General features: G+C 44.2%; 1 protein-coding gene across 2 annotated transcripts in view; it reads left to right on the top strand.

Moving 5' to 3' along the window:
• Positions 1-15,852, top strand: part of Baiap2l1 (BAR/IMD domain containing adaptor protein 2 like 1) — a 100,552-nt gene that overhangs the window by 41,515 nt on the left and 43,185 nt on the right. For both annotated transcript variants that reach the window (XM_006982661.4, XM_076560117.1), the window contains exon 3: positions 2,307-2,393. In XM_006982661.4, coding sequence (XP_006982723.1) covers positions 2,307-2,393 — 87 coding nt within the window. The remainder of the gene's footprint in view (positions 1-2,306; positions 2,394-15,852) is intronic.

Below are 15,852 nucleotides of genomic sequence, written 5' to 3' on the forward strand. Positions count from 1 at the left end.
CCATAAAAGTCAATCTTTTAGTGTTGTGGTAGTGTAGCTTAATGATACAGTGCTTCATTAGCATGTGAGATTTAAAAATACAAATAGGGGCTGGAGACATGGCTCAGCAATTAAGAGCACTTGCTGGTCTTGAAGGGGACCTGAGTTCTGTTCCCATCACCATCAGACATCCCACAATTGCCTATAGCTCCAGCTCCAGGGGATCCAGTGTCTTCTTCTAGCCTCTGCAGGTATCCAAATATACATGACATTCACACACAGACATACACACACATATGATTTTCTATCTTAATATAACAAATAGGGACTGGAAAGATTGCTTAGCAGGTAACGTGCTTGTCTCAAGTATGAGAACCTGAGTTTATTCTTCACCATCTATGTAAAAATATCAGGTATGGTGGCACAGGCTTGTAATTCCAACACTGATGATGCAGAGAGAAGCAGACCACTGGATTGGGACTCATTGCTCTGCAGTCTAGCCTAATTGGTTAGCTCCAGGCCAGTGAAAGACCCTGTCTTAAAGGAGGTAGGCACCCAAGGTTGTCTTCTGTCTTCCACACATGCATTCATGAGTAGACACATACAATAGATAGATGGATGGTTGGATGGATGGATGGATGGATGGATGGATGGATGGATGGATGGATGGATGGATGGATGGTTGGATGGATGACAACTTACTTTTTAGCCTGGCCTGGTGGCATAGGTTTATAATCCCAGATACTTGAGAAGCTAAAGCCAGGAGGATTACAAGGTCAAGGGTAGCCTAGAAAACTTAATTGAGACCCTGTCTCAAAATGAAAAATACAGTTAAAGGATTGAGAATGTATCATCTCAGTGGTAAAGCACTTACTGTTCTGTGGGTAAAGAGAATGGGCCAGAGGCCCTTTTAGTAACAAGTTTCTATGCTCTCCAGAGCGCCAGGAAAAACTGATTTCTGTGTATGAAAGCAGTCTCTGAGTTTAGGGGAAGGGTGGAGATTTTTTTCCTCCAGAATCACACTGGCTTTGGCTGGATCTTGTTGAAATGCCTGTCTGTCATACACCATTCTCCAGCTGAATTGCCTGTAAAGCTAAAGAAGCCAGACTGCGATTTATCTGTCCCACACGGACTCTCCCCCCCCCTCGCCCCCACCGCCCCGAACCAGAGTCTCTCTGTGTAGTTTTGGTGCCTGTCCTGGATCTTGCTCTGGCTGGCCTCGAACTCACAGAGATCCTCCTGAGTGCTGGGATTAAAGGCATGCACCACCGCCACCTGACCCACACTGACTTTATTAGAGAACTTTACAGATGGGCAGCCTTCATCTCCACCAGGGCACATACCTTGTCCAAATACCCTTCAGGGCCAGTTTGAAGAAGAAAACAGTTTTAAAATGTTTAATTTAATTATTTTAAATTGTGTATATGTGTATGCATGTGAGTGAGGGTGCCCTCAGCACTTGAGTTACAAGTGGTTGTGAGCCTCCCATCATGGATGCTGGGAACTGAACTTGGGTCCTCTGCAAGAGTATTTTAAACTCCATTTTAAAACTATTATTTATATTTTAGGATGATTAGAACCTAGCTTCTGCTGCAATAAAACCTTTGCTTGTTTCTGCTGGAAGGAAAAGGAAGGAGAACATATGGTTATTTTTTAGATAAGTCTGTAATTTTTAGAATGCTAATGTATTTCAAATTTCATAGATTTTTTTTTTACTCCAGTAGCAAATGTGTTGGTTAGTTGTGACTCAGATTTTTTTTTTTTTTTACAGTATTAAGGATTGAACCCAGGGTATAGTGCATGCTAGGCAAGCTCTCTGCACTGAGCCATACCCTCACCAGGGATTCTAGGCAATTGCTCTTCATATCTTCAGCACATTTATTTTTATTTTGAGATAGAGTCCCATCAAGTTCCCCACGCTGGCCTTGAACTCACTCTGAAGCCTAGGTAGGCTTTGAATTCCTCCTGCCTCAGCCTTCTGAGTAGCTGAAATTTAAGCCTATACCAGCAGACCTGGCTCTTTTTTAATGGGAAAAAAAATGTGCTTTCATGAAACAGGTTCCTAGGCCACTGAATTCAAGACTCCTTGAGTAATGGCATGACTGACCTGTATGTATCTGTATGTGTCTGTTCCCAGTGTCAGTTTGATGTCAGGAACATATGCCCTGGAACTGACATCAGGAGCAGGCAGGGCCTTGGGAACTTTACCCACTGAAACAGTTGGTCTAGAACTTCTTGTAGCCAGAGGCACCCTGGGATGTTGAACCTGTGTTACTTCATCCTTTCCTTGTCTGAGTAATGATTTTGTGTATTGCATTCCTGTCTAGCTATGATCTTGGCTGGAAAGGCCTACTACGATGGAGTGGCCAAGATCGGTGAGATTGCCACTGGGTCTCCAGTATCAACAGAACTAGGTGAGCTGACCATCCATTTTTACAAAAACCTAACCTGCTGTCCTAGGAGTTTGATAAGAGTGTGTCAGGTGACAAGAACCCAAAAGGGAACTGGTTGGGCACTGTAGTTTGAGTTCACCCTGACTCATGAAAATGGAGAGGTTTTTGGAGGGCAGGCAAAGCCTTAGAGGGGCCTAGGGGATGGGTAGAGGCCCCTTCCCAGGCCTCTTAGGATCTCTGCTCCTGCCTTTGCTGCCTGGGTTCTGGCGTGTCACCTCAGATCCCTGAAGTTCCAACTTGAAGAACTGTGGCCTACATTTTGAACCGAGGTGGGTGAGACAGGCCTCTGACCAGGCCAAGTGCTTCCGGTGACTCAGCTTGTGGAAAATGACTCCTTGACTCCTTTATGCTGTACTCTTGGCTCCCATGCTTCCCCAGTTGCCTTTGGTTGTGATTTTTCCGGTTTTGCTGGTATGAATGGATCCCCTGTGCAGGCAAGGAGGGTAGCCACACCCTGGGCAGCCCCCACCACAGCCAAGGGAAGCTGGGCTTCTATTTACAGAGTTATGCCACTGCGTTGCGGTCATCTCCTGCAGGGCAGGGCTACTTTGCCAGTAGACCCACATGTCACATGTCTTTACAATTTATGGGCTGTGTTTTATTGTATGGATGCTAAGAATTTGCTTTAAGGATTCTGGAAAACATAATAAAGAGAGAGAGAGAGTGTGTGTGTGTGTGTGTGTGTGTGTGTGTGTGTGTGTGTGTGTGTGTGTGTGTGTGTGTGTGTAAAGAGTGACATGCCCTCTACTCAGTGTCCAGTAGTCTTGAGGCTTTTCAGACTTGCCTGAGAAACTCATTGACCCCATTCATAGGCTGGAACAAGCCTTGATGCTGGTGGCAGGGTGGGGACAGGCTGGGTTTGTGTGCTCCGGCTGCTTTATGCCTAACAAGTTGGAGAAGCAGTAGACAAAGGGCACAGTGTACATCTGCAGTGATGTTGTATGGTTAGTGGCAGCACTGCCGTGGTTCATAGAATCGATCACATATGGTTTTTGAACCCCCAGCTCGTGTTCTGTGAGTGTTGTGACTTCCCAGTGTCATGATGACTGGTAGCAACTCTGAAGCACCATCAGTTTAAAGACATGCAGCCTGCCTTACATAGCAGATAGCAATCTTTCAGATATTTGGGGTTCCAGAAGCAGCTGAGATGATAATAGGGTTCCAAAAATAAGCTTATATTAAAAAGAAGCATCCCATTGTGCCAGGCAGCAGGGGGAAAAAAGTATGACCCTCACATTAAAACATATGGTGCTCTGACTCACCACCATTCAGTGTGCCATTTTAATGTTTTATGGGTCTTGCCACTGTTTAAATAAGACTTCTGTTCCACACCTTACTTTATTCAGCTGCAAGTTCATAACACTGAATCAACTATTTCCACAGTAACAGTGTTGTTATAAACAACACCTTGAAACTCCAGTTTCAGTGGGGAAAGTATGTTATGAAGGTGCAGGTTCCTTCTATGAAGAGGAAATGGAAGTAAAGCTCCTTCCAAGTTTTGCTTTGTTTCAAGTTGTCCTATTGCTTATGTCCACTGTCTCTGATTTACTAGTTTTTTACCCATTTATGGCTTTTTCCCTAGATAAAAAGTTCACCTCGGTAACCTTGCTTTGGGGGAACCTAATAATAACTATTTTTGGCTTGGATAGTTTTTATTTTGGTATTGTTTAAAATGCCATACTATATCCATTTAAATTGTATGGAAGAGGAGCAGAAAATTCACATTTTCAAAGAGTAGAAGAGAAAAAAGGACTAGAGAAATGTGAACAAATTACTTGGCACACAAGCATGAGGACCTGAGTTCAGATCCCTAGCCCTCATGGGAAAGCAGAGCATGGCAGCACATACTACAATCCCATCACTAGGAGGGAGGCAGAGACACGTGTCTCTGGGCCTTGGTGGTCAGGCAGTCTCCCCTAATAGGTGAACCCCAGATTCAGTGAGAGACCCTGTCTCAAAAATAAAGACACATAATATCAACTTCTGACCTCCACAGACATGCACACATATTCACAGGTACCTGTACACACCTTTGCCCCCCAAAAGAAAGAATAAATAACCAAAGCTAGATTGTGTTTCTTTTGTTTTCCCAATATTTTGTGTGGTTATAGCCTTTGGGTACTGGTCCTCATTACCTTATGAAAAATAAAGTTTATTTAGGACTGTCTTAGTTTGGTTTCTGTTGCTGTGATAAAACACCCTGACCTAAAGCAACTTGGGGATGAAAGAATATATTTTGCTCACACTTCCATATCACAGTTTATCATCAAAAGCAGTCAGGACAGAAACTCAAACAAGGCAGGAACCTGGAGGCGGGAGTTGATATAGAGCTGCCTGCTGGCTTGCTCCTCACAGTTTGCTCAGCCTAATTTCTTATACCACCAAAGACCTCCAGTCCAGGGATGACAGCACCACCTGCAGTGAGCTGAGTCCTCCCACAGTAATCATCAATGAAGAAAATGCACCACAGGCCAGCCTAGTTGGGGCACTTTCTTAATGGAAGTTCCTTCTTTCCAGATAACTCTAGCCTGTGTCAGGTTGACATAAAACTAGCCAGCACTAAGACTAAAGAGAAGCCAGGCATGGTGACACATGCTTGTAATCCCAGCACCTTGGAAGCTAGGGCAGAAGGATCACAAGGTCAACCTGGGCTATATATAGTGAGGCTCTGTCTCCAAAAAAGGGAGTGGGACTCTGGCTGGCAAGATAGCTTAGCAGAAAAGGTGTGTGCTGCTGGCTGACAACCTGAGTTCAATTCCAGGGACCCATATAGTAGAAGGAGAGAATTGACTCCTTAAGGTTTTTCTCTGACCTCCACGTGTCCTGTGGTCTGCGCCTGAGCACATACATACACACACACACACACACACACACACACACACACACACACACACACTTAATTAATGTAAATTTAGAAAAACTTTAAACGAAGGACTGGAATATGGCTTAGGGGTACAGTACTTGGCTAGCACACAAACAGCCCTGAGTTCCATCCCAGCACAAAGACTACAGTATAACTTCAGTGAAACCATGAATCATTTCAAGTTTTTCATTCAGTGTGTCTTTTGAATTAACTTCTGTTGGTAAAGATGGAGTGGATTTTTAGCTGTGATGGTTTCATTTAGGCAATTCCACTTAGCATCAGTTCATCTGTTGCTATGTGAATAATTTAGTATGCTTTTGCTCAAACGTAACAAAATGTCCAGCTTACAGTGATTTAAGCAATAGGCATGTTTATTATTCCATGTAAGGCCAGGAGCAGCAAGTTCCTGTTTAGTTAATCATCACCAAGGACTCAGATTCCATCTCTTTTTCTTGTCTTAATACCCATTTCCCCATGGCCCCAAGATGGCTACCAGTCTGATTATCACATTTGTCTTCTCATTGTCTGCAAGTACAGGAAGTAAAATGTCTTCTCAGGCGTGTCCTTCTATAAAGGAGGAACCCTTGCCCAGAAGCTCCAGCACACATCCCTCCTCCTTCCAGACCCAGGTTAGGTCACACTCATCCATGTCCAGCTGCCAGAAAGATTCCTTGGTGTGGCTGGCCAAGGACTGCAGAGGAGAGGGCACAGCTGTTAGGAGACAGTCCTGATAGCAGGCGTCTCTGGCATTAATGATCTGGTTTCAGTGGTTTGGGGTGAAGGGGAAGACATTACACAAATGTTCCCTGCAGACATTTGTGATGCTTCTGCATTTTGCATGGATTTTTTTTTCTTCCCATGTGGGCTGGTGTGCATTTGCCCAGCATTTGTATACATCAGACCCTGTCACCTGTTCTCCTGGGCCCCTTGTGCTTCTTTTCCCAGAAGGCCACAGCTGCCCTTCCCATGTGTTTCTGTTTAGAGGCAAGAATCTAACCAGGAAGGAAGAAGAGCATTAGGGACTTTTTGTTTCTTCCACCTACTGAGTTTTATTGCTTACCTTTGAATGACTTGTGACTATGGACTCCAGGGTAGTTTTCCTGTGTCTGCTTCCTTTCTTCTGCTCAGTAGCTGCTTTCCTGTGTGATTCCTGCAGCCTTGTGACTGAAAATTAAGAAAACAGAGAAAAGTTAAAAATATTGCCCATAAAGTTACTACTGTGTACATCTATCTACTATTGCCATATGCCTGTACAGTCTCTCCTAAAGAGTGTGCTGCTAGATAGTGTGCCCCACTTTGTCTAGCACACTTTTCCCAGTGAGAAATATAAGACCCATCTCCAGTCACACTGTAGAAGTAATAGCCCACACTAAGTACTTGCCACCAGCTCAGATCACTGAGTTAGTTGGCAGTCTGACTTTAGAATCTGAGTTCTTTACCTCTCTGTACTGGTACTGAGACACATGGGAGAGAAAAGGGCCAGCCCAGGAGCCACTGAATCCTCAACATTAGGGGCCTTTTCAGAAAAGAGGTGAAGCCAAGCATGGTGGCACCTGCCTGTGTTCCCAGCATTCAGGATCCTGAGTTCAAGGTTAGCCTGGGCTACATAGTCATACCCTAACTCAGAACAGTGAGTGGGCTGGCAAGATGCACTTACCATCAAGTCTGAAGACCTGAGTTTGCTCCCTCAAACTCACATGATAGGAGGAGAGAACTAATTCCTGCAAATTGTGTTTTGACCATTACATGTATACACACTGTGGCAAGTACTGCCCAACCTCTCAAATTTTTATGTAATTTTAAAATTAAAAAAAAAAAGAGAGAGAGAAAGTTGTCAAATTTAATCTTAGTGGCAGAGCAGGCCTGGCCAGTATATTTAGTGATGACCAGTTCCCCCTGAAAAGGATGGTTCCTCCAGATCTGTCTGCTAATAACAGGAGTCAAGAAATTAGTGATATTTAAATAACAGGTAAATCTCACACACACACACACACACACACACACACACACACACACACACGCGCGCGCGCGCGCGCGCGCGCGCGCACACACAGTGTCTTACTGTTCACCCAAATTTGGGTCTCATTAAATTCTCACTGAAAATGTAGGGGAGGAGTTCTTCCCCCATCACCTGGTGTCTTTAGTCATTCCATTCATTCCTGGGTGAATTTTTTCTGAATGATTTGCAGGTGCAATGATCCCTTAGGGGTGGCTGCTAGGCCTAAGAACAAACTTAGCAATTACCTCCTCTGCAGAGGTAAGAGATTACCCACCTCCATGGTGACCACAATGGGTCAGTCTCCCTGGAGATGTACTTTGTAGTCAAACAAGACAGAGCAACACTCGGGAAGCCCAAGATCCCTATGGAGGTGGACAGGTCCAGCTGCCTTCATTGTAGCGTGTACACCATCCAGCTGTAGCCAGGGAAAGACCCTGTGCCCAGGACAATGAAGCCAGGCTACTGTTTACTGTGCTGAGACCTCTAGGTGGGAGGCTGCTTGTTACTGGAGAGACCTCCAATAGAGTATGTTGACAGTTTGTTGCTGCCTACGGGGTGCAGCAGAGCTTGAGCAACACTTGACCTTTATGGGTGGGTTGGGCGTGCTTAAAGGAGGTGAAGGTCATGCTGTGCAGGTTGTTTGAAGAGGAAATGAGATACTGTGCCTCCCGGCTTCTAAAGTATCAAAGACTATAAGATGCCTCTAGTCCCCACTTCACAAACATTTGGAAACTCAGCCAACTACTAGTGTTCTTCCTTAACATTCTTTTCATCCATAAAGTAGGTAATGTGAGTTTGTAAGAATACACATTTTTCCATGGTCACACACACACACACAGATTAAAATAGAAAAGAAATGAAAAACAATAGCCTGTAACCAAATGCCAGTGGAATTGATAAGCCGTAGCTGACTGAGCCAGTTGTCCTGCTCTCTTTCAGCAGACTCTGCACATGCAACCTCAGGAACTAAAAGAAGCCCAGATTTATTAGCATAATTGAAGGAAGTGGTTGTGATGAAAAGGATGAAGATATTTCTGAGAAAATGATGCTAGCAAAATCCCTTCACATGAAAGGAACTCCTCAAGACATTTCAACACCATAACCACAAAGGATAGAACGTTAGAAGCTTTTTGTGATACCTGCTGTGAAGTAAATTTTTTATCTTTGTCCAGCTTAGTAGCATAGAGCTTCTTACCTTTGACTCTCAGTCTCTGGAGGGATAAGTCCTTGTATGCTAAGCAGCTGACTGACAACTGGGACTCCCGAGGCTCAAGATGGGGGCAGTTTGCCAGCAAGTGATTTAACCAGTCGTGGCTACCTTAAGAAGCTTCTATAAGACGGACTGGGTCAAGGGGAGCTCTAGACAGGTTGGTCATGGAGCGTAGTGCCCAGGGAGGGAGAGGGAGCCTGTCCCCTTGCTCTAAGTGTCCCTCTAGGAGCCCTTACTTTGTTTGTTTATTTTGTGTTTTTTGTTTTTTGGGGTTTTTTTTTGTTTTTGTTTTTTTGGTTTTTTTTTTTTTTTTTGAGGCAGAATTTCTCTGTAACCCTGGCTGTCCTAGAACTCACTCTGTAGACTAACCTGGCCTCAAACTGAGAGAGATCCACCTGCCTCTTCCTCTTGAGTGCTTGGATTAAAGATAGTGCTACCACTACCTGGCCAAGAGTTCTTCTAATGAACCAGTAATGTTTACCCGTTCTGGGAGACCCCCATGCCAAACCCTTGGAAGACAGGGTGGGAACCCCAGCTTATAGCTGGCAGGTGCAAGTGAAAGAGATAATCTGCTTTCTATCAGCTGTGCAATAGGAGCAACCTTGTGAGACTGAGCTCTCAGCTGGTGAGATCTGTCACTGTCTTCAGGTAGACGGTGTCAGAATTGAATTTGAGGCCACCCAGTTGTCATCTGGTGCAGAACTGCTTTCTGGGGGTGTGTGAGCCTGGTCACAAAGCATTCTGTGTTTCGAAAATATAAGAGAAGAATTTGAGTTTGCCTTTTCCTACCCCACCCCCCATATTGGGACTCAAACCCTCAGCTTTGCACATGTCAGGCAAATGTAGCTCTACCTCTGAGCTGCATCATCCATCTTTTTCATACATATCGAAGCATATCCAAACTTGAAAGGATGTGACAGTTTGTTAAAGCACAGGAAAGATGCTGTGGGTCCTTATATGGAGTTGTATGAGAAGCCAGCAAGTGCTGTTGAAATTATTCCTGAGTAATTCCTTTTGTTTGTTTTGATACAGGGTCACACTATGTAGCCCTTTCCTCAAACTCTTGTCCTCCTGCCTCAGCCTTTCAAATGCTGGCATTACAGCTGTATGCCACCATACCTGGTTTACCCTAAACCGGCTTTGAAAATAGAAGTCAACTGATGTAGTGGTACCCACCACCCAAGTACTCAGGAAGCTGAGGCAGGAGGATCACAAGTTTGAGGCTAGCCTGGGCTATCTAGTGAGACCCTGCTCAGAACAAAAAATAAAGTAAAAACAACAAATTAACTTTAGGTCTTAATGTTTCCAGTGATTTAAGTTACATATCAAGACAAAACAAGGGGTGCTGGGTACAAAACTCAATTGGTAGAATGCTTGCCCAACACACACAGATCCCTGGCTTCAGTCCCCTAACAGCATAAAAACAGACATTGTGGCATATGCCTGAAATCCCAGCACTTTTTGGGGGATGGAAAGGGAGGAGAAGGATCATACATTCAAGGTTATTCTTTTTTTTTCTTTTTTTTAAATTTTATTTTATAATTTAATTTTACATATCAGCCACGGATTCCCTTGTTCTCCCCCTTCCCACACACACCCTCACCTTCCCCCAGCCCACCACCACCCCCATTCCCATTCAAGGTTATTCTTAACAACACAGTGAGTTTTCATACCAGCCTGGGCCACATGAGACTTCGTCTCAAAAAAAGAGCAAACCTTAATATCATGCAGGTGCTTCAACATGAGTGATCGTGACAGAGGGTCGATAGGAAAAACTGTTTCTGAATGCCTGGGCTTAACAGACATTAAGGACTGGATGCCAATAACCACAACACTCTAAGGAACTCAATCCTTAACCATTTGGGCTTGCTGGGAGGAACAGACTCGGAGCTCTGTAGTTCTGTAGACAGGGTGTAGCAGGTAAAGTGGTCTAATCCATTGTGTTTAACTGTTAAATAATAACTCAGGCTCAAATTCGTGACTTCGGGGTGCCAGGGTGTGACCTGTAGTCAGGCACATAAAACTTGATGCCATATCCGTAGCTGAAATTGGCAGCATGCTGACCTTTAATACGTAAGAGGCAAGCGCAGTGTGAGTAGGATGTCAGGCTGATCTCTAAAGCAAGCAGCACTTCCCCCCCCCCCACTTTTTTATTCTTCTCTCATACGTTACTTCCTGACCGCAGTTTCTCTTTCCTCCCCTCTCCCCTCATCTTCCCCCATACACACACACACACACACACACACACACACACACACACACACACACACCCTCTCCTCTCCTCCAGATCTACTCTTTCTCTGTCTCACCTCAGAAAAGAGCAGTCCTCTCAGGGACATCATCTAATCACAGCATAAAAAGCTGCTATAAAACCAAGCACATCACATCAAGACTGGATGAGGCAACCCAGTAGGAGGAAAAGGGTCCCATAAGTAGGCAAAAGAGTCAGCAACCACCCCTGCTCCCATTGTTAGGAATCCTACAAGAACACCAGGCTACTTGGCTGTAAGATATATGCAGAGGACCTAGATCAGACCTCTACAGGAGCTCTGATTGCTGCAAGCCCCCTTGAGTCTCACTCAGTTGATTCTGTGGGCCATGTTCTCTGGTGTCCCTGGCCCCTCTGGTTCCTCCAATCTTTCCTCCCCATCCTCCACAGGACTTCCTGAGCTATGCCTGATTTTGACTGTGGAACTCTGTATCTGCTCCCATCAGTTGCTGGACGAAGTCTCTCTGGTCTCTTTGTTTCTGCTAGGCCCCTCTAGTCCCAGAACACTCTGTAGGCAGGACAAGCTGTAGGTCAAAGGTTTTATAGCTCGGTTGGTGTCCCAGTCCCTCCACTGAGGCCTTGCGTGGTTACAGAAGATGGCAGTTCAGGCTCCATGTCCTCCATTGCTAGGAGACTTTGCTAGCATTGCTCTCATAGATTCCATTGAGTTTCCATTACACTAGGTTTCCACCTCACCCCTGAAATGGCCCCCAACTCTAGTCATTTCCTCAGGTATTTATTGCCCCCCCCCCAACACACACTTGATCACTCCTGTTCCTAACCCCACCTACCCTCAGTCCACCCATGAAATCTGTTCTATTTCCCCTTCCTAACGAGATCCTTGCATCCCCCCTTCAGCCCTCCTTGTTAGCCTCTCAAGTTCCATCCATTTGCCTGCAGATGTCATGATGTCACTGTTTTTAATAGCTGAGTAACACTCCATTGTGTACATGTATGACATTTTCTTTATCCATTATTCAGTTCAGGGACATCTAGGTTGTTTCCAGTTTCTGGCGATTATGAATAAAGCTGCTATGAACGTAGTTGAGCAAGTGTCCTTGTGATAGGATGGAGTGTCCTTTGTGTATATGCTCAGGAGTGATAGAGCTGGGTCTTAAGGTAGATCGATTCCCGATTTTCTGAGAAACTGCCATATTGATTTCATAGCACTTTTGTTTTGTTTTGTTTTGTTTTGTTTTGTTTTGTTTTGTTTTGTTTTTGAGACAGGGTTTCTCTGTGTAGTTTTGGTGCCTGTCCTGGATCTCATTCTGTAGACCAAGTTGGCCTCGAACTCACAGAGATCCGCCTGCCTCTGCCTCCTGAGTGCTGGGACTAAAGGTGTGCGTCATCACCGCCCGGCTACACACTTATTTTTAAAACTTAGAAAATACTGAAAACATTGAAAGAGAAAAAACAGAAGATGGCCAGGAGAGAATGTGATCTTTTAAGTAGAAAAAAAAGTAAAGGTTGTTTGCATTTATTTATTAAAAAAAAACAAAAACAAAAAACAGACTTTCTTCTGGAAATTTATAAACTTGTTTTGATTTTTTTAATATCTCACCATTACATAAATTTAGACAGTGTTATTTTGTTCTACTTTAGTAAGCTATTCCATTATTTTGAGTTATGTATTTAATTTCTTTTTGCATTTTATTTATTTGTGTGTGTGCGTACACGCATGCTGGTATGAGAGCAGAGGACAACTAAGAGAGTCAGTTCTCTCCTTAAACAATGTAGTTTCCAAGGATTGAACCCAGGTTGTGAGGCTTGGTGGCAGGCACCTTTACCCACTGAGCCATCTCCCCAGACTCCAAACCAGCTTCTTTTTTTTTTTTTTTTTTTTTTTTTTTTTGGTTTTTTTCGAGACAGGGTTTCTCTGTGTAGCTTTGCGCCTTTCCTGGAGCTCACTTGGTAGCCCAGGCTGGCCTCGAACTCACAAAGATCCGCCTGCCTCTGCCTCCCGAGTGCTGGGATTAAAGGCGTGCGCCACCACGCCCGGCTTGAGCTTCTTAAATTGGAAACAAAACAGATTCTTACTTTAATCAGTACACGAAAAAACCGTGGGCTTCCTCCCTTCCTCTTTACCTTTATTGACTTTTGAGACTGTCTCATGTAGCCCCGGTGCCCTCCAACTCACAATCTTCCCATTGCAACTGTCTGACTGCTGGAAATAACAAGCATGTACCTCTGTGTTTTCTCTTACTGATTTTCAAATTGATAGTCTTTAGTCTTAAAAGACCAGAACTAGGTATGGTGGCGCATGCCTTTAATTCCAGCACTCGGGAAGCAGAGACAGGCAGATCTCTGTGAGTTTGAAGCTAACCTGGTCTACAGAGTTCCATGTCAGCTAGGGCTACACAAAGAAACCCTGTCTTGAAAGACAACAAACACAAAAAGCAACAAATAAAATGCAGGAAAAAAAGTATGAAGAAATAAAAGAAATATACAAGGTTAGGAAGATGGCTCAGTAGGTAGAATGTTTGCTGTGTAACCATGAAGACCTGAGTTCAGAATCCCAGCATCTTCATAAAAGCCCCAGTGCTAGCATTGGGGAAATGTGGAGAGCAGGCAAAGACAGAAGAATCTTGGGGGCTTACTGTGAAAGTCCATGGGAGACTAGCTCCCACCTGTCAAAGGGTTCTTGTGGAGAGGAGAGAGGAATGAGGAAGTATTAGATAGAAATATAGACGGAGAGGGGCTGGAGGGATGGCTCAGAGGTTAAGATCACTGACTGCTCTTCCAGAGGTCCTGAGTTCAATTCCCTGCAACCACATGGTGGCTCACAACCACCTATAATGAGATCTGGTGCCCTCTTCTGGCCTGCAGTCATACATGCTGTGTACATAAATAAATAAATCTTTTTTTTAAAAAAAAAAAAGAAAGAAAAGAAATATAGACAGAGAAAAAAGAGACACGGGATAGCTTTGGGAGGGCCCTGGGTCAATACCCAGCTGCCTCAAGATTTATTCTAATGGACTTTTTATACACTGCCAAGGGGAGAGGCAAAAGACCTCCTCCTTTCAAGATCAAAGTGTAGACCCTTCAAAACACCTGGCAACCACACCCATGCCAAATCATCCCATTATGCAGCCCTGCTGGGTAAAGCAAGCTCAGTAAAGTCTTACTAGGGATCCCCTTGGATTCCCATAGCTTACTAGTCATTAAGCTCCTGGTTCAGTGAATGATCTGTCTCAAATAATATATCCAGGCATAGTAGCACACACCTTTACTCCTGGCACTCAGGAGACAGAAATAAATGGATCTCTATGAGTTCAAGGCCATTCTGATCTACATAGTGAGTTCCAGCCAGCCAGGGCTACATAGTGAGACCCTGTCTCAATAATAATAATAATAATAATAATAATAATAATAATAATAATAATGTGGAGAGTGATAATGTGGAGAGTGATAGAGAAAGACACTCAACATCAACCCCTGGCCTTTGCACACACATTCACATGAAAAGAAGCATACTGATTCATATGTTTAACTGATGGTACCCACAACATGCCATACGCTGTCCTAGTGCTGTATATACACTGACTCTGTAGTCCTAACAACCCTATGAGATGTATGTCATTAGCATCTTATCCCTTTCACAGGTATGGAAACAGGAAAGAGTCACTTGCCTCTAGTCACTAGCTAGTCACTAGCTAGCTGGTAGGTAGTTGACAAGATACCAGCTATGTGGCTTATTGTTCCAGTGTGGTGATATATTATGTCCCTCAATATATTGTGCATCCTAATAAACTTATCTGGGGTCAGAGGACAGAACAGCCACTAGATAGACATAGAGACTAGAAAATGGTGGCACACACGCCTTTAATCCTATCACTTAGGAGGCAGAAATCCATCCGGATCTCTGTGAGTTCACGGCCACACTGGAAACAGCCAGGCATGGTGACTTACACCTTTAATCCCAGGAAGTAATGGCAGGAGGCAGAAAGGTATATAAGGCGTGAAGACCAGGAACTAGGCCTGGTTAAGCTTTAGGCTTTTGAGCAGCAGTTCAGCTGAGATCCGTTTGGATGAGGACTCAGAGGCTTCCAGTCTGAGGAAACAGGATCAGCTGAGGAATTGGCAAGGTGAGGTGGCTGTGGCTTGTTCTGCTTCTCTGATCTTCCAGCATTGACCCTAGTACCTGGCTCCAGGTTTGTTTTTATTAATAAGAACTTTTAAGATTTGTGCTATATTCCAGTTTAATTTTTTTTGTTTTGGTTTGTTTGTTTGTTTGTTTGTTTGGGGGGGTTGTTTGTTTGTTTTTCTGAGACAGGGTTTCTCTGTGTATCCCTGCCTGTCCTGGAACTTGTTCTGTAGTCTTGGCTGGCCTCGAACTCACAGAGATCCACCTGCTTCTACCTCCAAAACTGCTGGGATTAAGGGCATGCACTGCCACCACCACCAAGCACCAGTTTAATTTTTTATACATCAAAAAGATAGTTTTCTGATGTGCTTTATTATATGTCAGTCAGATTATCCTGTCATCATTACTCAGCAGAATAAAAGAAAGTATTAAACCACAGCCACCATAGGGCCAGAAACTTTGGAACAGTTTACAGCATGACTACATATTCCAGTGTGTGTGTCTCACATGCACATGCGCATCCATTGGAAGCTGGAATTCAACTTCATGTATTCAGGTGCAGGTATTATTCCCCTGGAACAATTTTTTTTTCTTTTCTGAGACAGGTCCTTTACTGGAACCTGGATGACCAGTTGAGGCTAGACTGGCTAGTCATGGAGCCCTAGGGTTCCAACTGTCTCCCCCTCCTCAGTGCTGGGATTATAAGTACAAACTACCTCTACCACACCCAGCTTTTTATATAGATGCTTGGGTGCTGAACGCAGGTCCTTATGCTTACATGACTGAGCCATCTCTTCAACCTGCTATTCTAGCTTTTGGGGGGAAATTATTACCTGTCTAATTTATTTAAGCGGGGGAGCACATGTGCTGTGGCATTTGAGTGGAGGCCAGAGGACAACTTGGAAGAGTTGACTCCCACTTCCCATGTAGGTCTCGGTGATTGAACTTGGGTTGTTGGGCTTGGCAGCAGGTGGTTTTATCCAGTATGATAAAGC

The sequence above is a fragment of the Peromyscus maniculatus genome, chromosome 23 (assembly GCF_049852395.1).
Source record: "Peromyscus maniculatus bairdii isolate BWxNUB_F1_BW_parent chromosome 23, HU_Pman_BW_mat_3.1, whole genome shotgun sequence".
Taxonomy (NCBI): Eukaryota; Metazoa; Chordata; class Mammalia; order Rodentia; family Cricetidae; genus Peromyscus; species Peromyscus maniculatus.